The sequence below is a fragment of the Podarcis muralis genome, chromosome 13 (assembly GCF_964188315.1).
Source record: "Podarcis muralis chromosome 13, rPodMur119.hap1.1, whole genome shotgun sequence".
Classification (NCBI taxonomy): domain Eukaryota; kingdom Metazoa; phylum Chordata; class Lepidosauria; order Squamata; family Lacertidae; genus Podarcis; species Podarcis muralis.
The window spans coordinates 37,292,982-37,315,958 of NC_135667.1; the positions used below are offsets into that span (position 1 = coordinate 37,292,982).

General features: G+C 47.4%; 1 protein-coding gene and 1 pseudogene across 4 annotated transcripts in view; both read left to right on the forward strand.

Moving 5' to 3' along the window:
• The window catches only part of CPT1C (carnitine palmitoyltransferase 1C), a 67,359-nt gene that overhangs the window by 21,236 nt on the left and 23,146 nt on the right, over positions 1–22,977 (forward strand). For 3 of the 4 annotated variants that reach the window (XR_013390444.1, XR_013390445.1, XM_077917410.1), the window contains 12 exons: positions 3,391–3,555; positions 5,170–5,309; positions 6,560–6,731; positions 10,938–11,039; positions 11,956–12,093; positions 12,220–12,297; positions 13,379–13,486; positions 15,874–15,961; positions 18,584–18,779; positions 20,334–20,522; positions 21,699–21,804; positions 21,984–22,100. Coding sequence is in view for 1 of the 4 variants with exons in the window: in XM_077917410.1 (XP_077773536.1) it covers positions 3,415–3,555; positions 5,170–5,309; positions 6,560–6,731; positions 10,938–11,039; positions 11,956–12,093; positions 12,220–12,297; positions 13,379–13,486; positions 15,874–15,961; positions 18,584–18,779; positions 20,334–20,522; positions 21,699–21,804; positions 21,984–22,100 (1,575 nt within the window). In the remaining 3 variants the exon portion in view is untranslated. Of the gene's footprint in view, positions 1–3,390; positions 3,556–5,169; positions 5,310–6,559; positions 6,732–10,937; positions 11,040–11,955; positions 12,094–12,219; positions 12,298–13,378; positions 13,487–15,873; positions 15,962–16,435; positions 16,521–18,583; positions 18,780–20,333; positions 20,523–21,698; positions 21,805–21,983; positions 22,101–22,977 lie in introns of all 4 variants that reach the window. The other variant, XR_013390446.1, reaches the window with a different exon arrangement.
• LOC144325138 (large ribosomal subunit protein eL20 pseudogene) lies at positions 8,998–10,917 on the forward strand (annotated as a pseudogene).

A 22,977-nucleotide genomic window follows, 5' to 3' on the forward strand; every position in this document is an offset into this window, starting at 1 on the left:
ACAGCTGCAAGCAGCGAGGGAGCTGAAGCTCCGAATCCTGCCTCCATCTCGCTCACCCCTTTAAAACAGCAACGAAAACCCTTGCATTTTTGTTGAGCGTTTTCCAGATAAGCCCAACAGTGTAAAATCGGTGTATATAAAACACACAGAAAGGATCTCCTGAATAGGTGAGCTGTTATTACCTTTCTGCTTGTTCTAGAGCCCTCCCACCTCCTCAAAGCTGGGGAAGTGCTAGCTAGGCTTTGGGAAGGGAGTATGGGGCATCAAATGTTGCTGAGAGGCGCCATTGTGGGCTGCATGTAGGATTTTTCTTCCCTAGGTCAAGGGAGGAGAACCTGCAGCCCTCTGGATGTTGTTGGACTCCAACTCCCATCAGCACCAGGTGTATGGCCAAAGGTCGGGGAGGAAGGGAGGTGTCGTCCACCAACATCCGGAGGACCACAGGCTCCCTAGCCCTTCCCTGGAGCCGGCTTACCTTCCTCCCCATCTCTTCACCCACACCTTCCAGACCTTATATTACGACTGGAGTTGCGGATGAAAGCACAACCTGCCATTTTGCACCATATAAACCAAAAGAGAGCTCTGCTTAGGGCAGGTGTTATGTACTGAGCTGAATCCTAGAACAAAAGGATCCAGGATGCAGCAGTCTGATTGGCCTGCAGGAGCAGCCAATCAGGCTTCTGGAGGAAGTGAATCTGCAACCTGATTGGCCTGCAGGAGCAGCCTGGAATTAGCCAATCACACGGGGCCCATTGTGTAAATAATGTATATATAGCTAGACATTTTGGGGAAAGTTTCATTCATTGCTACTACAAGCTGAATAAAGAGCATGAAATTCACACTCTGAGTATATTTCAGCAGGGTTCCTCAAACTTGGGTCTCCAGCTACTGTCGGACTACAACCCCCATCATCCCCAGCTAGCATGACCAGTGGTCAGGGATGATGGGAATTGTAGTCCAGCAACAGCTGGAGACCCAAGTTTGGGAATCCCTGCCCAATCTGTTCACAGCTGGGAAAGCCCCTCCCCCCAATCTCCAGTCTAGTCCTGGCACATACGTGGTAATGGGATGGGTAGTGATTTGAAGGAGCTGAAAGCCAATTGGGGGTGGTGAGGGCCAGTGGTTAGAGTTGTGGTTGGTAGCCCAGATTTTTGAATTCTCTGGTAAGAGGATAGTCTCTTCTTATTGACAAGGGAGAGTATTCCCAAGCCTGCACGTGAGGGGTGGGTTAAAACTGCTCAGACTTCTCGTATTTTTGAGTTACTACGCCAGATGTTATTGCCCTTCTTTTTGACGGCTCTCCTGTCACTCCCCTTAACTCCCTGGCAACAGAAAACTGTTGTCATGGCAGCCAAACCTGTATTGGGCCTTGGCAACGTGCAATGAGGTATGTGGTAAATTTTGTGCAGAAGGCCCACACCCCTCCTTTGGAAGCGATTCATCCATTTTCTCCCTTAGTGAAAACCAACACATATTTTTTTTCCTGGAGGGAGGGGATTCCAGATGTTTCTTGCCTGAAGTAGTGGAGCTGCTTTTCTTGTGGAGATTCCTTTTCCCAGCTGCCTTTTTTTTTGCGGTTTATATCATGACGTTATCTGTTTAAATCTTTTTTTTAAAGGATGGTTTATTTATTACAACCAAGGTTTTTCAAGTGGTTGGCAGGGTTCACACTAACATGTATGGGGTGGTTCAATGCACCATGTAGTTTAATAAGCCATGGTTTAGCATTATGTGCAAATCAGGCCTGTGTGGTGGAGTGCAAATTGTAAAACGCGCTTCTTTTGGTATGTTTGCCTGGCACTACCTTCATTTTCCCTGAGTACCAGAGAAAAGCTATCCTTCTCTACTTTGAACCCTTTTTGAGATGAAAGGTTTTCTGGTTCTTTTCTCTTCTGCTTTTATTTTGTGGTTTCGTTGCTGTTCTTGTACTTGTATTTTATTGTTTTTACCATTGTAAACTGCAGTAAAGCTGGTGGCAAAATAATTAAAGCTGGTGGCAAAATAAATATCCCTTCAACTCAAATTGGAAAATAATAATAATAATTTCTTGTTTATTTACTCAGTGTATATGCTCTGGGTGGCTAACAGTGGAAGTAAAGCATACATTAAAAAGCCAAGACCAAAAAAATCTAAATACAGCGTAAAAACAGCAGCAGAGTATCAAACAAAAGTAGAAGCAAAGACAAACTTCAGAAATATCTAAAGATCTATTATTATTATTTTATTATTCATTACATTTATATACCACTTTTACCTCATAAGGATCTCAAGGTGGTGTACATGGTTCTCCCCATTTCATTCTCACAACAACCCTGTGAGGTAGGTTAGGCTAAGAGATGGTGACTGGCCCAAGGTCACCCAGTGAGCTTCATGGCTGTGTGGGGATTCATCCTTATTCCCCCAGGTAATGGTCCAGCACTCTAACCATTATGCCACACTGGCTCTCAGTTATTGGTGTCCTAGGTCCTAGTCCAGTCCCATAATTTACTAGACAATTTCAAGATTTAAAAGCCTGAGAAAATAAAAAAGGTGTTCACCTAGTACCAGAAGGTAAAGGTAAAAAGGTAAAGGACCCCTGGACGGTTAAGTCCAGTCAAAGGCAACTATGTGGTGCAACTCTCATCTCGCTTTCAGGCCGAGGGAGCTGGCGTTTGTCCACAGACAGCTTTCCGGGCCATTTAGCCAGCATGACTAAACTGCTTCTGGTGTAACAGAACACCTTGACGGAAGCCAGAGAGCACAGAAACGCTGTTTACCTTCCTGCCACAGCAGTACCTGTTTATCTACTTGCACTGGCGTGCTTTCAAACTGCTTGGTTGGCAGGAGGTGGGACAGAGCAATGGGAGCTCACCCTGTGGCACACATTCGAACTGCCAGTTCCAGAACGACTAAAGCGAAGGTGACAGGCAAGGATCCTATAGGGACTGTTATCCATAACTGTGGTGCCACCACAGAGAAGACTCATCTTTCTTTCTTTCACACCTCCTCAAGTTCTTCATTTATAGCGAGGGAACATAGGCAACAAACACAAGGCTTCTCCCAGAGCTCGCACCAAACCTTTGCTATCTGTTTGGCCAGGTCTCAGCCAAATACACAATGACACTCACCTTTGTCATTGTGATGTCAGCCTTTTGCCAGGTAAAACTGCAATACTAGTGGAAGATATTCCAAGTCCCCAGAATGCAGTCCACCACCTAGTGCTGTTTTGTGCCATTTTAACTACCGGCACAATACCTTTCTGCCTTTTATGTGTAAGCAACCTTGAGTCCCTGTTAGGGTTGGGGGTCGAAGGCAGGGTATAAATAATAATTGTCAATGTATGAATTTGAGGGGTTTTCGATACAGGTTTAAAGGGATGTGTTCATCCTCTCGTTCTCTTTCTTTTCTTAGCCAACAAGCTAGCATCCTCCCAAGATGGCGGAGGCTCACCAGGCTGTGGCATTCCAATTCACGGTCTCTCCAGAGGGTATCGACCTCCAGCTGAGCCATGCAGCCCTCAAGGAGGTTTACCTCTCAGGCCTGCGGTCCTGGAAGAAGAAATTCAACCAGTTGCGGGTAAGATAGGGATAACGAGTGTTATGTACTGAAGTTCTCACCCTGGGCCAGCAGGGGGATAGTTCAGGTCCACATATGCAAATAAGGGATCGAAAGTGACGTTCAGTGATTGGATAGTTACAGAAAGTTGTTACAGTTACGTTGTACTGGAGCTCTATATAAGCAGGCTGGCAGAACCCTTCAGTTCAGTTCTGTTCTGGCCTGTGAATAAACAAGAGCTGTTTGAAGAATCGCTGTGTCGTCTGATATGTTCACCCACAACTTAACAAGGAGCGCTTGCTCAAGATGCTCTGGAATTAATTTGTATCTGAGGGATAGCTCTGTTGGTAGAGCATGAGACAGCCATAGGTTCTGGCCCCGTGTTGGGCAAAAAGATTCCTGTATTGCAGTGGGTTGGACTAGATGACTCTCTTGGTCCCTTCCAGCTCTGCAATTCTACAATTCTGTGACATTCATGTCTTGAGAGCCCAGCTCTTAGTTTACTCTTGGGAACCCAACCGTCCCATGTTGGAGCCTTAGGAAGAATTCAACTGTAATCTAGGGAAGTCAAGGCAGTTGGAGGCCTGGGTTAGGCATGAGAATAAGGCCTCCCAGGTTATCGGAAATGACTTGAGTCCAGTACGTTCGGGGTATGGTGCGAATGAAAGTTTGTTTGACCAAATCAGAACAGGCGGTTCTGGGTTCCATTTTAGAACTAACCCTCAAGTCAAGGGTTTGACAGAGAGTGGAGAGTGCCCAAGTGCCCCCCCACCCAAAGAGATCACGGTGCTTGTTCTTCAATAATTAAGGTTCAATAACATTGACAACCTGTTCCTTTTTAGTCAATAATCCATAAGTCTATTGGGTGTCCTTGTGAAGATGCTGTCTCCATTTGTATTATGGAGGGATGGCATACAGGGTTGTTGTAAGGATAAAAGAGAGCTATGAATTAGGAGGTCCTTGTTAAAATTTCATCTCCATCATGAACTCAGCAGGTGATCTTACCTGATTTGAACATCATACTAAACCACAGTTTAGTTTGTTTCCCTCCCAGTACAGTAAAGACAGAAGCTGGTACTTAATGAGCAGCTTGCTTGTACTTGTTAAGACTATGGGTTGTTCCTAACTATGGTTTAATGTGAAGGACATGCGAACAAGGCCCTAGTGTAAAATGATGTTTGATGCTGAGATGTAGCTTGGAAATTGGGGGTGGGTTGCTCGGAGCAAAAATGAGAGAGCCAGCTTATAAAATGTTGGGACCTGTTTAATTTGTTAAAAGCAACAAGCACTATTAATCAGCATCCAACAGTTCAAAGCACATTCAATGCAGCTTACATTCTGAGAAAACAATGTGTTGGTTGATTTTTAAGGCTGAAATACCTATGTTGTCAAGTATAGCCTCCCTGCTCTCCACAAATCCACTCTGCTTCTTCAAGAAAAAGTGCACACCAGCAGTTTTGCCAAGTGTCTGAGGGAAAGGAAGTGAGTGGGCAGTTTAGGGAACTGGGCAAAGTTCGGTCCATGTACCATATTTTCCAAAGAAAGGGCAATGTGCCTTCAAAACTACAGAAGATTTGACTCATGACGATAGCAACAATTTGTTCACATTCATCTTTTTGTGACCTCCCCTAACAGAACAGTTTTGTGACAGGCGTGTATCCTGCCAGCCCATCCAGTTGGCTGTTCATGGTTACTGCCATCTTGGTAACCCAGTACTCTCGACTTGACCCCTCCATGGGCATGATTGGAAAGATCAAGGAACACCTGCCAGTCAGGTATTGAAATGGGAAATGGGAAGGGAGAAGGGTGGGAGTTGTGGATGAATCAATGAGGGGGAAAGAGACTAAAACTAAGACTTGGTTTTCATACATTCTGGGAAATAATGGTTTCCTGCTACGAGAACAGGCGGCAGCACATCTCAGGCTCGTGTGAATTCTCCAACCCCTCTTGTCGCCTTTCAAGCCAATGAGGAGGAAATGGGAAGCCTTTGCTTTTAGACAAACCCTTATTTATGGTGGCCTCTGAAATTACGATAACTGTGGTTTGTTCACACTTACAAGAACTACCCAGAATCAAACTGTGGACTCACTTCCCATCTTGTCCTGAAAACATTGTTTAAACAAACTACATTTCTCTGTGTTTAGACATGATGGGGTACTATGGTTTGTTTAAAATTAGAAGTAGCTGCTTCCAAACTCCTTCTCCTGGAGAATGAGAGAGGAAGACTGGGGAGCCTACAAATTCGAGGCTTCCTGTGGCTTATTCACATGGTTCCATGTTGTTTTGAATGGTTTTCTTGGAGGGTTGCTTCAAAACCACTCTCAAACACAGTCCAGGGATGTGTCCATGTCAAACACATTGGAAAGAGTGCATTTTGTTGATACTGGAAGTTGTCATCAGGTCAGAAACTCTTGAGTACTGCCAAGGTCCTTTTGGCCAGAGGTGTTGTGGTTGGGAGACAATTTTCTAGCGACCAAAGAGTCCTCTTGAGGTGTTCAGTGTGAACATGTGAAGGGGTTTTCATGCCTGAATAGGGTAGCCCCACATGTGCCAGCCATGGTACTATGGAATCAGCCTCAAGCCTGAAGAGGGCCTGACTCATGTAAAGATGTATGCACCTAGGGTTCCCTCCAACATATATCTAATTGGCAGCAGGCTTTGGAAAGTACATTACTCCATTGCCAAAACAATGGCCTCTTGCTTGGATGACTTTAGAAAAACATATGGAGGATAGTTCTGTCTTGCATTAACATGATGGAATCTCCATATTCACAGACAGGGGGCATTTGATTGGCGGCTTTTGGAGAGCGATGACTTGCCAAGACGGACCTTTAGTTTAAAACAGCAAGTCCACATTTTAAACCCTTAAGCATTTGTGTGCATGTGTGTTAGCCTGGAGACATCGGACCAGAAGACAGAATTAGGTTTTCTTCTCTTGGGAAATCGATTGTTTTAATTTTAAGGCCTGTACGTTTTTCTCCCTCTCCCTCTCTCTTCGTCTCCTTCCCCACCATGTTGTCCTCAGTGACTACCTGTCAGATCAAGGCCTGACAGTCCTCAGTGCCCTGGCTTTTTCCACAGGGCTATGGCTGGCCCTCATCGTGACCATGCGTAGCATTCTCAAGATGCTGCTGTGCTACCATGGCTGGATCTTTGAGGAGCACGGCAAGATATCCAACACCACCAAAATCTGGCTGGTATGTATCGCAGAAGAAGGTACACTATGGGGAAGCAGGCTGAGAGAAGGGAGCATGCTGCGTAGGGCTGGGCAATATCTGGTTTTCAACATTGTGGTAGATCACCAGCTAAACCGATATGTCACAAAGTACGAAATAAGGATGGAGCTATGTAGAGGCATTGGCTGGCTTCATGGTTTTTCCTGCACCATGATTTCTGCCTGCTCGGCGTAGTGGTTAAGAGCGGTGGACTTGTTAATCTGGTGAACTGGGTTCACTTCCCCGCTCCTCCACATGCAGCTGCTGGGTGACCTTGGGTTAGTCACATTTCTCTGAAGTCTCTCAGCCTCACTCACCTCACAGAGTGTTTGTTGTGGGGGAGGAAGGGAAAGGAGAATGTTAGCCGCTTTGAGACTCCTTAGGGTAGTCATAAAGTGGGACATCAAATCCAAACTCCTCCTCCTCCTCTTCTTCTTCTTCTTCTTCTTCTTCTTCTTCTTCTTCTTCTTCTTCAGCCTGAGAATAACACTGGGAAATTTTTGAGACTCCTTAAGGGGAGTGGATATCAAGTCCAAACTCCTCCTCCTCTAATAATAATAATAATAATAATAATAATAATAATAATAATAATAATAATAATAATAAATTTATACCCTGCCCATCTGGCTGAGTTTCCCCAGCCACTCTGAGCGGCTCCCAATCAAGTGTTAAAAACAGTACAGCATTAAACTTCCCTGAACAGAGCTGCCTCTGTATTTTAAATACAGTGGTGCCTCGCAAGACGAAATTAATTCGTTCCGCAAGTTTTGTTGTCTTGCAAGTTTTTCGTCTTGCGAAGCACGGTTTCCCATAGGAATGCATTGAAAATCAATCAATGCGTTCCTATGGAAACCGCCTTCAGACCAGGTCCGGGGGGGGACAAGGGCTTTTCTTCCCACCCCCAGCATTTTAAAAAACCCCGGGACAGCGGAGGACAGCGGAGGAAAACCCTTCTCCCACCCCAAGTCTTCAGGACAGCCATCCGAAGGCTGGCACGGGGAGAAGGTCTCTCCGCCCCGCCGCCAGGCTTCGGAGCAGCCTTCTGAAGCCTGGCGGAGTGGCGGAGAGACCTCCTCCCGCCGCCAGCCTTCGGAGCAGCCTTCTGAAGGCTGGCAGCGGGAGGAGGTCTCTCCGCCCCACCGGCAGCCTTCAGAGCAGCCTTCCGAGAGCTGGCGGCGGGAGGAGGTCTCTCCGCCCCGCCGCCAGCCTTCGGAGGAGGTCCGAGGACAGTGGGGAAGACGCGCTGCGCTTCCCCGCTGTCCCGGAGATTTCCCTATGGGCTTTCGTCTTGCGAAGGAAGCCCATAGGGAAATTCGTTTTGCGAAGCGCCTCCAAAACGGAAAACCCTTTCATCTAGCGGGTTTTCCGTCTTGCGAGGCGTTCGTCTTGCGGGGCACCACTGTATAGGATAGCTGCTTATTTCCTTTACATCTGAAGGGAGGGTGTTCCACAGGGTGGGCGCCACTACCAAGAAGGCTCTCTGTCTGGTGGTTCTTCTTCTTCTTCTTCTTCTTCTTCTTCTTCTTCTTCTTCTTCTTCTTCTTCTTCTTCTTCTTTTCACTGTTCCCTGAAGGAGGCAGGGAGAGCTGACCCAGCAGACTTAACAGGGACTGCAGGAATCGAGAGAAGCATTGGCTGGCTTCACTGTTTTCCCCACATTGTGTTTTTTGCATTGCACACATACGCACATGTTTCATGATTTGCGATATATTGCCAGGTCAAAAATTATGAAACCGATATCACAATATGGACTTCAAACTGGCCTTGGATGATATATCGCTATATCGCCCAGCCCTAATGCTGTGGGATAGAACCAGACGGTAGCAGCTGGGTTCAAGCTGGTTTTGTGCTATTGGGGCTGAAGGAGACTTATGCCAGAGGCATTTGGAAAAGGCTGGGAATGCCCCTGTCTGAAGTCCTGGAGAGCCACTGTCAGTGCAGACAGTACTGGGCTGGATGCACCCAATGGTCTGAATCTGTAGAAGGCATCTTCCTATGTGCTTGTGTGACCATGGTGGTCTGCACCAGTAAACCACATATGGCCACATTGCCCTCTGGCTATTCAAGAATATGTTAGCCTGGGATGGGAGAGAAGCTGTGTGTAGTTTATGCAAGGTGTAACCGGAAAGTTCGGTGAATGGTCACAGAAACCGGACAGCGAGAAATATTTGAACATACATACATTACAGGCCTTCAAGGTAGGCCCCCCCCCCTGGATACAATGCACTGTTGACAGCGTTCGTAGAGCTGTTGGAAACTTCTGGAGAAGTCCTCTTTTCGTACTGCTTTCAGTTCCCTCGTCACAACAGTTTGGACGTGTGAAATGTTGGAAATCTGTGCCCTTTCAGTTTTGGAAAAAGAAAGAAATTTGGCGGGGCCAGATATGGAGGGTGGGACAACTCAGTAACCTCAGTAACGATTACAAGCGGAATATGCAATTCTTCCGCCATCATTCGGATGGACAAACGCTGACCCCGCATCAACAATTCACGAACTCTGTTGACATTTGCCGCCGTTCTGCTCGTTGACGGTCTGCCAGACTGAGGGTCCTCTTCGATGGTTTGCCACCTTTCACGGAAACGCCTTAAACTACTCATACACTGTCTTTTGAGTTACAGCTTCATCTCTGTACACAACTGAGAGCATTTCATGGGTTTCCAATGCTGATCGTATGTTTGAATGTTTCTCGCTGTCCGATAAAAAGGTAAAGGGACCCCTGACCATTAGGTCCAGTCGTGACTGACTCTGGGGTTTATTGGCCGAGGGAGCTGGCGTACAGCTTCCAGGTCATGTGGCCAGCATGACTAAGCCACTTCTGGCGAACCAGAGCAGCGCACGGAAACGCCGTTTACCTTCCTGCCGGAGCGGTACCTATTTATCTACTTGCACTTTGACGTGCTTTCAAACTGCTAGGTTGGCAGGAGCAGGGACCGAGCAACAGGAGCTCAGCCCATCGCGGGGATTCGAACTGCCAACCTTCTGATCGGCAAGTCATAGGCTTTGTGGTTTAACCCACAGCGCCACCCGCTGTCCGATATCTGTGACCATTCACCTAACCTTCTGGTCACACCTTGTAATATAGAAGGGGCTGGGGCTAGAGTCTGCCAGCGGGGCTGGAAAATCCTCACCACTAATGGGCACAGATGTCAGGAAAGCTGGGTGGCGGCGGCTGGTAAACAGGGCCAGAGATGCATGAGAGAGGCTTGATTCATGCACTCAAAGGACATCTCTGTAGACATTATGGGTGGAGAGGCTGCATGCATCGGCCCCATTCCTAAAGTCTCCATCTCTACTAGCTCCACCCTGGACTTAATGCATTGAGTGGGGCGGTTTCCAGGAGGATTCTAAGCATTTTTTCCTGGGTGACAGCGAGAGAGGCAGCACCATGAAGCCATTGGGCACCCTGAGGGAGTACAAAGTTGTTGGGAGATGCCTCCTAAGTGCCCAACACCACCTCTCTATCGTAAGCGCATCTTTGCTCCTAATCATGTTGTTGCAAAGTCCCGTTTCTGGTACTTTGTCTCTCAGCTGAAGAAGATGAAGACATCTTCTGGGGAAATTGTGTAGTGTGGACAGGTTTTTGAGAAGGCTCCATTGAAGGTGGAAAATTTTGGTATCTGGCTGCGCTATGATTCTTGTAGCGGAACTCATAACACGAGCTGTTACACAGGGCTATCGCGATATGGGAGCCCGTCACAGAGCTCGTGCTCACTCAATTCAGATCATGAAGGTTGAAGAGATCGCTGCTAGCAAGTGCAGCAGACCAGCTGTCAAGCAGTTCCATGATTCCAAAATCAAGTTCCCTCTGCCATGATTCCAAAATCAAGTTCCCTCTGTCATCAACATAAGCCATGCTTCACCACCAAGAGACCAAACACATTCTTCTAAATGCAGACTTGGTTCATTTGCTCTGAGTTTCAATAAAGTTCTTTCTGGAAAGAAAAAAAAGGAGGATTCTAAGCATTCTCCACTGAGTGCATTTAGGTCCTGATAGTAGGGACAATTCTAATTATGTTCACCTGAGTGATCAAAGAATCCTCTTTCAGACTTTGTGGCTCCACATTTTCCCCCTTTTTCCTTTTTTTTTTTTATCTCACACAATTTCCCCAAGGAAACTCAAGGACACTCACAAATCCGTAACACAGTAGTATAAAGTTCATTCTTTCTCTCCACCCCACCCCATCACAGGCTTTGGTGAAAATCTTTGCTGGGCGGAAACCCATGCTATACAGCTACCAAGCCTCGCTGCCTCGCCTGCCTGTTCCAGCCCTCAAGGACACCATGCAGAGGGTGAGTGTGGTTTCGTTTCTCCTTTCCTGCTGTGATTTGAGGATGCACAAAAAAAAAAGTATATGCCGCTGCTTTCCTAGCACATCAGGCTGAAAGTGGAGGATTGAACGTTTGGATCAGGAACCCCCAAACTCGGCCCTCCAGATGTTTTGGGACTACAACTCCCATCATCCCTAGCTAACAGGTCCAGTGGTCAGGGATGATGGGAATCGTAGTCCCAAAACATCTGGAGGGCCGAGTTTGCGGGTGCCTGGTTTGGGTACTTTCTGATATGAAACCTCTGCACTCTTTTTCCCTCTCTCTGAATGGCCGCACATTCTTTTTTTTTTTTTTAAATAATTTTTATTCATTTTTGAACATATTAATTGTCATACATACCACAAAGTTTCACATCCTATACAGTCTTTTTGGACTTCCATCACCTCTGATGACCCCCCATTTTTATCATTTCTTCTGCATTTCTTAAATTCATATTGCCTTTAATTATCTTAACTAACGTCTTCCTTTTTATCCAACTATGCAATAATTCAAATTATTCACCTCACAAAACTTCTTGCAAACCTACAAATGTAATCTGGTCATCACAATTACTTTTCAAATAGTCCGTAAATTTACACCAATCTTCTGTGAATCTCTGGTTCCGCAGGTTTCGAATTCTTCCTGTTAGTTTGTCTAATTCTGCATAGTCCATCAATTTCATCCTCCAATCTTCTTTCGAATGGCCGCACATTCACGGGGACCTTGGTTTTCAGTTCTACGGGGTTTTCCTGTTGAAAGGGCCTTTGCAGAGGATTGCCCAAGAGCAAGCAACGCACAACAACAGTTCTCTAGAATGTGAGGCTGTGAGCAAGAGCAATTGCAGAACCCATACCAAACATGGCCTCCTTCTAATCCCATAATTCTCTCCCCCCACTAGTTTCTCGAGTCCGTACGACCCCTGAAAACAGATGCAGAGTTCCAGCGGATGGCGGGTCTCGCCCGTGACTTTGAACGGACCCTGGGACCGCGCTTGCAGTGGTACCTGAAACTTAAGTCTTGGTGGGCATCTAACTATGTGAGTGGTCCCTAAAATGGGATTTCGGGGCGGGGCAGGGGGCAGCTCCTTCAGCTGTGTTGTGCTGCGCATGGAGAATGTGTGGGTCTTTTTAATTCTCCTTTTTGAACCTCATACCTTGCCCAGGTGAGTGACTGGTGGGAAGAGTACGTCTATCTCCGTAGCCGAGGCCCCCTGATGGTAAATAGCAACTATTATGGCATGGTGAGTTTCAGACGCTGGGAGAAGCTTTTGGGAGGGGAGGGGTGCCTCTCTTTAGTCTCTGCTGACACACCCACACCCTTTCTGCGTTCCATTTTTAAATATATATATATTTATTTATTTGGTTTTTCAGATTAAAATTTTACAGTCCAGCATGCAACATAAAAACAAAGTTCCAAGGAATCTCTTGTGCTTTCCTCTTGCCCTTTGTGGGCCCCATTGTCAATCATTTCCTCCTGCACCTTTTATAATAATCCAAATCTTTTATCTCTCCATTGTCTCCAAAATTCACCATTAAACTACAGTGGTACCTTGGGTTACAGATGCTTCAGGTTACAGACTCCACCAACCCAGAAATAGTACCTTGGGTTAAGAACTTTGCTTCAGGATGAGAACAGAAATCGCGCGGCGGCAGCGGGAGGCCCCACTAGCTAAAGTGGTACCTCAGGCTAAGAACAGTTTCAGGTTAAGAACGGACCTCCGGAACAAATTAAGTTCTTAACCAGAGGTTCCACTGTACAAGTGATATTCCAATCCTACTAATGATTTTAACTGTTTACAATGGTCTTTAAGATAAATTACAAATTCCCCCCATTCATAATTAAAATTTTGGTCTTCCTGATTTCTGATTCTTCTGGTCATTTTAGCCATTCCAGCATAATCCGTCAATTTGATCTGCCATGCTTCTTTGGTCAGGACTTATTTCCATCTCTGAGCCAATAACATCCACACAGCCGTGGTCACATACATAAATAATCTTTTTTGCTCCATTGGGATTTCAGCACCTAGAATTCCCAAAAGAAAGGCTTCGGGTTTTTAAGGTTATTTTAAACATTTTCCCTCCAACTCGTTATATATCATTTCCCAAAATTCTTTTACTACCTTACGTTTCCACCACATATGATAAAAGGTGCCTTCTTTTTCTTTACATTTCCGGCATACATTTGACCCTGTTTTATAATTTTTTGCTAATTTATTGGGAGTTAAATACCAACGGTACATCATTTGCATACAATTTTCTTTCAACATATAACACACTGTGAATTTTAACTTTCTGCGTACCATTTTTTAAAATTTTTTTTAGGATTTCATTTATGTAACCCCAACCCCGATCCAGGCAGCTCGTGCTGGGAATCTCGTCTACGCCATGTTGCTGTACCGACGGAAACTCACTCGGGAAGAGATCAAACCGGTAAGTGAGATCAAAGTATATGATGGAATGGGAGGGCACACCCAGTAGGTAGTGTCAACTCCCTCTCCCTAAAGGGGGAACTGGAAGTCAGATTGAGAAGTAGGACGCAGTGGCGTAGCGTGGGGGGTGCAGGGGGGGCCGGCCACACCGGGCGCAACATCTGGGGTTAGGGCAAATCCACAGGTTGGGGGGCGCAAATCCACGGGTTAGGGGGCGCAAATCCATGGGTTAGGGGGCGCAAATTACTTGCCTTGCCCCGGGTGTTGACAACCCACGCTACGCCACTGGTAGGACGAATGGGGTTGCTGTCAACTTGCTGTGTGTGTGTGTGTGTGTAGGATAGAAGCATAGCAGGTGCCTAGTTGGCTAGTGTAGCTGTATAAACCCAGACCACACCCATACCTTTGAAGCACTCTTCTAGCAATGCAACAGTCGTAGCCTCCTCCAAAGAATCCTGGGAACTGTAGTTTTTAAAGGGTGCCAAGAGTGGTTAGGAGAACCTCAACTAACTACAGTTCCCAGGATGCTCTGGGGGAAGCTGTGGCCATTAAAGTGGGACAAGGGTGCTTCTATTGCTAGTACACTTCACTTTGTTAAACCACCCTTCCCCTGCATTAAATTGCACCTTACATTGCAATGGAGTGCAATTAGCTCCTTCTCCTTGTTTTCTCTTCCTGGTCCAATGCTGTGAGTGGCCGAGCTTGCAAAAGGAGCAAACAGGATCGAAGACAAGAACTTGGGCTGTGGCAAAGTGTAGATATAGAATGTTTTGTTGGCTTTGTAAGATGGACTAAGACTCCTGGGCTGGCAAACACCAGCGTTGCTGGCTATGGCATAGCAACAGCCCGTAGAGTTGCTCTTTATTTAATATTCTTGCATCCCACCCGTTTTTCAAGGAGCTCAGGATGGGGAATCCTGTGAGTTAAGCTGAGCTGAGAGACAGTGACTTGCAAAAGGCACTGGGCATAAAGTCCGTATGGGGTACCCTTCCAGTTTGAGGGCCCTATGCCATTCTGGGCAGCCTCCCAAGGGCCGCATGTGATAGGTGGGCGGGGCCAGAAGCAAGAGTGGGCAGGACAACATATGCAAATTTTACGTTTGTACACTAGGCTTTGTTTCTGCACACAGCCCTCTCTGTCCTTCGTCTGGACAAGCAAAAGGCGTTAGAGTTCAAGGATGTGGTCTAGCCAAGTCAAAACACTCAGGGAGGTCAAGCAGGGCCAGCAAGGAGTGTGGCCTGGGGAAAGTTCAGAGAGCGAGATAGTGTGTCCTGGAGGACCACATTAAGCCCCTGGGATAAAGGAATCCATATTCCTACACCAGGCATAGGCAAACTCGGCCCTCCAGATGTTTTGGGACTACAACTCCCATCATCCCTAGCTAACAGGACCAGTGGTCAGGGATGATGGGAGTTGTAGTCCCTAAACATCTGGAGGGCTGAGTTTGCCTATGCCTGTCCTACACCATCGCCTCACCATAGGCCTAATAGCAACTTTGAGGTCTAATCTTGACTGGCAGCATGGTGGGGGGCAGGGGAGGACAAAACACCCTCCCTCCAGCGCTCCCGATCTGGTGCAAAATGGAGCTCCCACAGCTATTGAAAAGTAAAAATAAACTTGAAGCAAAGCAGAATCCCTCCACTGTGAGTGTTTTGCGTTGACCCTTAAATCCAGCACTCTTCTCCACTGTGCTTGCTTTGGTCTTTTGGAAGCAGGCAGCACAGAAACAAGTAGCAGAGAGGCTACTTGGTGAGGGCAGGGCTGGAGGTGACCGGCTTATACATGAACCCAAGCTGCCAGTGTTATGCCTGAAGTTTCCCACCTGGGCAGAGAGCAAGCTTTGCCCTAGGTGCTGTGTACAATGGTCTGCTTGCCACTCATGCTACTAGAGCCAGGGTGGTGTAGTGGTTAAGAGCGGTAGTCTCGTAATCTGGGGAACCGGGTTCGTGTCTCCGCTTCTCCACATGCAGCCGCTGGGTGACTTTGGGCTAGTCACACTTCTCTGAAGTCTCTCAGCCTCACTCACCTCACAGAGTGTTTGTTGCGGGGGAGGAAGGGAAAGGAGATTGTTAGCCGCTTTGAGACTCCTCAGGGTAGTGATAAAGCGGGATATCAAATCCAAACTCCTCCTCCTAATCAAAGCTACACACATGTGAGGATGCATTTGCAGTTTCCTCTTTCTTAGTATCTGGCCTGGAATTTCCACATGTTTTATAATTCCAGCCCTCCTTTTAAGAAATGTATTTACGTCTGGATTTTTAATTTTTTGTTAAGTTCCTCAACCAAGCTAGGTTCACTGAGCGTCTTAAAAATAACCGCAGAGCTCTTCCATGTTTGGTTCCCCAAACCCTGCATCTAAACCTGAGCTTGCCTCCCATCTGAAAACAGAACATCACCCCAAATTCCTTCATCCCCCTCTGTGCGGCCCAATGGGAACGTCTCTTCAATACCACCCGGTTGCCTGGGGTGGGGAAGGGTAAGTGAATCAGGGGGTTTTATGAAACACTCCACCCCCCCACCCACTGTGGGGCCTTTTGCAGGGCGAGTCTGCTTCATGGTGTCTCTTGGTGGGTTTTCTGACCTAGTCCAGGTCCTAACACCTTTTTTCAACACTTTGTATTTCTGGGATTTCAGAACTTCTTACTGGATTTTGAAGTTCTTTGGTCTGGTGGTCGCTACAGTCTTTCTCTCGCTCCTTCTTACAGCAAGGATCTATTGCACCCTGCCTTGCCTGCAGCCTGTGGGTTACAAAATCAGGAATGCCACCCTGGAATTTGCAATCTGAGCTTTGCCTACCCGGTTGAGTTCTGTGTCGGAAGGACTTTCAGTGTTGCTCAAAGCTGATGGTTGCCCTCCTTATTTTTCTTTCTTTCTTCCCCAAGTCATTTGGCTGGCACATCTCCTCCTCAATCTCTCTCTTTCTCTCTCTTCGCTTCCCACGCCTCTCCAGCTGATGATTCAAGGCGGCCTTCCCATGTGCTCAGCTCAGTACGAACGCATGTTTAATACAACCCGTGTCCCAGGCATGGAGGGAGGTAGGATGCTCTCGCAACCCTTGCTTCCTTTCCCGACATCATCACCCTAAAGTATCCACACTCATTGTTACCTCTGGTGCTGGGAAGCACTCACCATTCCTATTTAACCCTCTCTGTAACCTTAATTGTTACAAGAAGGGATGTGGGTGGCGCTGTGGTCTAAACCACCGAGCGTCTCGGGCTTGCCGAACAGAAGGTCAGCAGTTCTAATCCCCGCAACGGTGTGAGCTCCTGTTACTGTGTCCCAGCTCCTACCAACCTAGCAATTTGAAAGCATGCTGGTACAAGTAAATAAATAGGTACCACTGTGGCGGGAAGGTAAACGGTGTTTCTGTGCGCTCTGGCTTCTGTCACAGTGTTCCATTGCGCCAGAAGTGATTTAGCCTCATAGTCGCCTTTGACTGGATGTAACCATCCAGGGGTTCTTTACCTTACCTTTTACAAGGAGAAGGGAATTTAGTTAACTTCCCGGCAGGGGCATCCTGGGGATGGGAAAACAGATACAGGGCAATGTCTTCCATTGCCCACCTTCCGCCAAGCAGCAGAGGTGATTTCAAAGGGCAAGAACGTTCCACCTCTTTTAGGTTGCTCCATCAGTAGAGCAGGAGACCCTTAGTCTCAGGGTTGCAGGTTCAAGCCCCACGTTGGGCAAAAAGATTCCTGCACTTCAGGGGGTTGGACTAGATGACCCTCACGGTCCCTTCCAACTCTACAATTCTATGATTCTAAGTTGGGGAGAACTCTCCCAGGACTTTTGTGTAGGCAAAGTTGTAGAAGACAGAGTTGGTAGATGGGAGACCCGAGTCAGAATGGGTGGCACTGAAGCAGGTGGCATTAGAATAGATCACCGAGTGGAATTTAGGGTGAAGGTGGGAGAATCTGGCCTGGGAATAGTCTGCCAACATTGGATGCCAGGGTGGTGATTCTCTAATGTCGTCTAGAAACAGTAAAACGAAGATTAGGCTATGTTCTCCCTCGGCTGCCTAAGGCAGTAGGCCTCTCTGAATACCAGCCACTGGGAATCACAAGTGAGGAAAACACTGTTGCACTGGGGCCTGCCTTCTTCTGGGCTTCCCTTGGGCATCTGGTTCTTATGCTATTAATGTCCTTTGGCAAACAAGGCTGTAGCTGGTGCTTCCCAGAGCGCCTGTACCCTCTGAGAGCAAATGCTGGAGGCTAGGCCTAAGGTCTCTGTGCCCATCCTTAAGATCTGTAATATTCGTACATAAAACTGGCACACTGGCCCCCTACGTCCCACAGTGATTTCTTTGACTGTCCCCCATCATTGGGACGGGGGACAAACAGACAGATCGGCTCCTTATTTGCGGTTGTTATTTAACTTATTAAATTTACATACTGCCCTTCATCAAGAGATCTCGGGGCGGTTCACCACAGAATAAAATACAAGATCAAACACAAGTAAATAATTAAACCGAAATAACAAAACAATCACCCTCCCCTCCTTTCCCACAGACACATTAAAAAGGGCTGTAGAATATTAATCAGCCAAAGGCCTGGTTGAAAAGGAACATTTTCACCTGGTGCCTAAAATTACTATTACTATTACTATTACTATTACAATTACTATTACTATTACTATTATTATTAATGGGGGCAACCGTCTTGAAGGAAGTTTACACCCAAGGAGAGTTTGGAGCCAGGCGGCGCTTTGCAGGAACTCGAATGGGAACAGTCTTTGGGAAGGGGGACGTACGATTTGCGATGGTTCAAAACCATTTTTTTTGGACACAGGTGTTTTTAACACCCAGGTGGCTTCATTTGTGGCATTAAATCAAATGGGCAACCAGGATTTGCAAAGAGGAAACCAGGCACCAGCTTCAGCCTTGTCTTGATTGTGTGGGGCACCCCACACCATCGCACCCTCACCTTAGAGTGCTCCTATACTACTTTAATAATATGGCTTCACCCCAAAGGAATCCTGGGAATTGTGGCTGGATAAGGGTTCTGGGGGAGGTCTCCCTAAGTGTATGGTGTGGATGGTCCTCTGGGAATCTGATCTGAGGCTGCAGAACCCTCCTGATGTGATGCTCCTCGCTCCATAGACACCATCCAGCACCTGAGGGATAGCAAGCACATTGCAGTGTACCATGCTGGCCGCTTCTTCCGGGTCTGGCTATACCACAACGGGAGGCTGATGCGCCCACGCGAGCTTCAGGCACAGTTCCAGATGATCCTAGATGACCCCACGCCTCCTCTGCCTGGCGAGGAAAAACTGGGTGCCCTGACTGCGGCTGACAGGTGAGCCTAAACTCCCTTCACTTGACTCTGGTCACACAAGACTTTGGTCAACCCAAGTGATTTGGGGCGGGCAAGAACTTGAGACATACTCAGCCTTCACTGATATTCCTCTGCACTACCCTGTTAATAAGGGATGCGGGTGGCGCTGTGGGTTAAACCACAGAGCCTAGGACTTGACGATCAGAAGGTCAGCGGTTCGAATCCCCGCGACGGGGTGAGCTCCCGTTGCTCGGTCCCTGCTCCTGCCAACCTAGCAGTTCGAAAGCACGTCAAAGTGCAAGTAGATAAATAGGTCCCGCTCCGGCAGGAAGGTAAACGGTGTTTCCGTGCGCTGCTCTGGTTCACCAGAAGCGGCTTAGTCATGCTGGCCACATGACCCGGAAGCTGTATGCCGGCTCCCTCGGCCAATAAAGCGAGATGAGCGCTGCAACCCCAGAGTCGGTCACGACTGGACCTAATGGCCAGGGGTCCCTTTACCTTTACCCTGTTAATGTCTACAGTTAAAAGTGTTGTTGACCTATAAAGGCCTTAACAGCTCAGGACCACAATACCTCAAGGACTGTCTCTCCCCACATGAACCTACCTGGACGCTGAGATCAACTTCTGAGGCCCTTCTTCGTGTGCCTCCTCCACAAGTGGAGTGTGGTAACACAAGAATGGGCCTTTTCTGTGGTGGCTCCATTTGTGGGATGCTCTGACCAGGGAGGCTCCCCTAGACATCAGGCGAAAACATTTCTTTTCAACCAGGAGTTTGGCTGATTAACATTCTATGACTTTTAAAGTGTTTTTGTGGGAGGGGATTATTGGTTTGTTTTTGTTTTATTGTGTATTTTGTAGTCTTGTTTTCTATTTTTCTGTTGTGAACTGCCCTGGAACCTTTGAGTGAAGGATGATAAACAAATGTTAATAATAATAATAATACTACAGTGGTACCTCGGGTTACATATGCTTCAGGTTACATACGCTTCAGGTTACAGACTCCACTAGCCCAGAAATAGTGCTTCAGGTTAAGAACTTTGCTTCAGGATGAGAACAGAAATTGTGCTCCGGCGGCGCGGCAGCAGCAGGAGGCCCCATTGGCTAAAGTGGCGCTTCAGGTTAAGAACAGACCTCCAGAACGAATTAAGTATTTAACCTGAGGTACCACTGTAATAATACTAATGATGATGATGAATGGGCCACCTGTTGCCATTCAGATGTTTGAGTCCAGTCAGGAATAAGGAAAAAACTTTTAACTGCCCATATGTTACCAAGCCAAACTTAGGGCCTTTATATTAATTTGCAAAGCCTGTAACATATTGGGTCCTGCATACATTCAGCTTGATCGTTGAGATCTGCTGGAGGAATGCTGTTACTTTCTTCACTGAGTTTCACGAAATGCTGCAGACTTTGGGTGGGGGGAAAGAGAGGATGGAGACAGAGTGGTTTTTAGATTCCAGGTGACGGGCAGTGATTTCCCACCTGCTGCCATCAAGCCAGTCAGTTATCCACCCGAACTGGCAGTCCCGTGACAGGCAGACCTCCCCAAGTCATGGTTCCCTTAACTTTTTGCAGAGACCCCTGGGCCCGGGCCCGCCAAACCTACTTCCGGTCTGGGGTGAATGAGCAGTCGCTGAGCATAGTGGAGAAAGCTGCCTTCTTCGTCACCCTGGACACCAGCGAGCAGGGGCTGCAGGGACCCAATCCAAGTCAGGCGCTGGATGCCTACTCAAAGTCCCTTTTGCACGGGCGCTGCTGCGACAGGTGGGTGCTCTGTGGGCTGCCTAAAATTGCATCGCATGCTCTTTTGTCTCCATCCTGCAAGTACTACCACAAACTGTACCCCACTTCATAGGGCTTCATAGTGTCCCTGACAAAACACACACACACACACACACACACACACACACACACACACTTCATGCAAGAGAATTTTACTTTTTCTTTGACAGGTTTTTGGCCCACTGGGTCAAATCGTCATCTCTCCACCGGCACCTGGAGTTAACAGAACTGGAGAGGGTTCTGATGTAAATGCTATAAGGCAGATTAGCTCTCCTTTTTGTTGGGATGGATTTGGAAGGTAGGGTAGGGTGTATTATTTATGAATTCTCCTTCCTCTTACTTGAGTAAGTTTAGTGTCTAGTTTAGCAGAGTTAAAAAATATATACCATCCTTTGCAGCATAAAACAAAGAAACTTGTGACAAAGCTGTGTAGCTTTCTATATTTATCCAGGATGCCTTTGGCAGACTGGATTACCCCACTAAACAAAATAATAAGACAGAAGTCTGTAATGTAAAAATGTAAAAATAGTGTTTACTTACATAAAGTTGCAGGCTTGATTCAAGCGGAAAATGGCAGTGAAACGAGTCAGGCAAAATATCTATGTTACAAAATACATGGTTTGGGTCAAAGATGGTGCCTCTCCTCAAGAGGGCACAGACCCTGCATCCTATCCCTACAGCTACATGACAAAAAAAGAGACTGTTCCTCAGATGGGAGGAAGTGGTAAGAATTATCTTCCTATTTTTACCCATCCTGCCTGGGCAAACAGAGGATATGACCTCACAGAGTGCCCTCTCTAGGAATGCACAAGGAACTCCATGTGTCCTAACCCTTTGTTCACCTAGCAAACAAATTTTCTGTTTTGATTGGAGCATCATTTTCTCACTCTGTAGTCCGTTTCTTTCAATTACTCCTCCCTTCTTTTACATGGGATGACTAGAGCATTCACATGGTTCTTTCTCTGCTGTCCCCCCACTTTGAGAGAACCAGCCAGGGGTCCGTAAGGTTCGGTGTGTTGACTCATGCTGAGCCTCTCTTGGTTCCCTTATCCCGGGAGACCTCACAGACATATTTGGGTGGCAGTGGCATCATGGCACGAAGAGTAAGGCTTGCAGGATGGCGTCCATCCTTTCACTCAAAGCCCGTTTTCCCCACAGGTGGTTTGACAAATCCTTCACGCTGATTGTTTACCGCAATGGGAAGTCCGGCATCAATGCAGAGCATTCGTGGGCTGACGCCCCCATTGTGGCACATCTCTGGGAGGTAAAAGCCCAACTTTGGGAGGGGAGGGGTGGGGTGGGCGGTGTGAAGGACTGAGAGCAAGGACTCCTGGAACCTCTGCAGGTGAGCTCTAAGGGGTGGGGGGGCTTGGGGCAAGAGGGATGCAGGGATGAAAAGCTAAATAGTTCTCACCCGGACGCTCTTTTCCCCCCACCCCACAGTACACCATTGCCACAGATGCATTTATGCTGGGGTACGATGCTAACGGGAACTGCAAAGGGGACATGGATTCCAGCATCCCCCCGCCTCAGAAATTACAATGGGATATCCCACCAGAGGTGAGTGCAGAGAGGTATTGGGACAAGAAAAACTGAGGCAGGTGAGCTTGGCTGAGGAAGGACAACATGAATCCATGTGAGTAAAGGTAAAGCCAAAGGACCTCTGGATGGTTACGTCCAGTCAAAGGCGACTATGGGGTTGCGGCGCTCATCTCGCTTTCAGGCCGAGGGAGCCCGCGTTTGTCCACGGACAGCTTTCCGGGTCATGTGGCCAGCAGGACTAAACCGCTTCTGGTGCAACGGGACACCGTGACGGAAGCCAGAGCACATGGAAACGCCATTTACCTTCCCGCCGCAGCAGTACCTATTTATCTATTTGCACTGGTGTGCTTTCGAACTGCTAGGCTGGCAGGAGCTGGGACAGAGCAATGGGAGCTCACCCCGTCGTGGGGATTCAAACCGCCGACCTTCTGATCGGCAAGCCCAAGAGGCTCAGTGGTTTAGAGCACAGCGCCACCCGCGTTGAGTAGCCTAAGCTCAGCTGAGGAAGTGCCAGAGGATACAGATGTGGTTATGAGCAGTGTGGGAGCTTGGAGATGCCCAAGAGAGATGGAGGTTTCTTCCTTCTGTTACTGTTGCGGTATGCTAAGGGTACATACAGAAACAGCAGCCATCTCCATCTTTTCTGTCGAGGTGAGCATGGCTTTCACCCATCTTTACTGTTTCTGAGGTTTTTGATGCAGTGCTGGCTGCACACAGTAATCCTTGGCTGGTGGCCAGTTCTGTACAATGTGAGCTGGCTGATGACAGCTGTATTCCCTCCTCCCCTCCACCCAGAGCATTTTTCAGTGTTTCATTGGCAGATCGTGCTTTTAAAATGAAAAAGTGTCACCGTAACAATCATGAATTTATCCATTCACTGGAAGACTGGGGATGG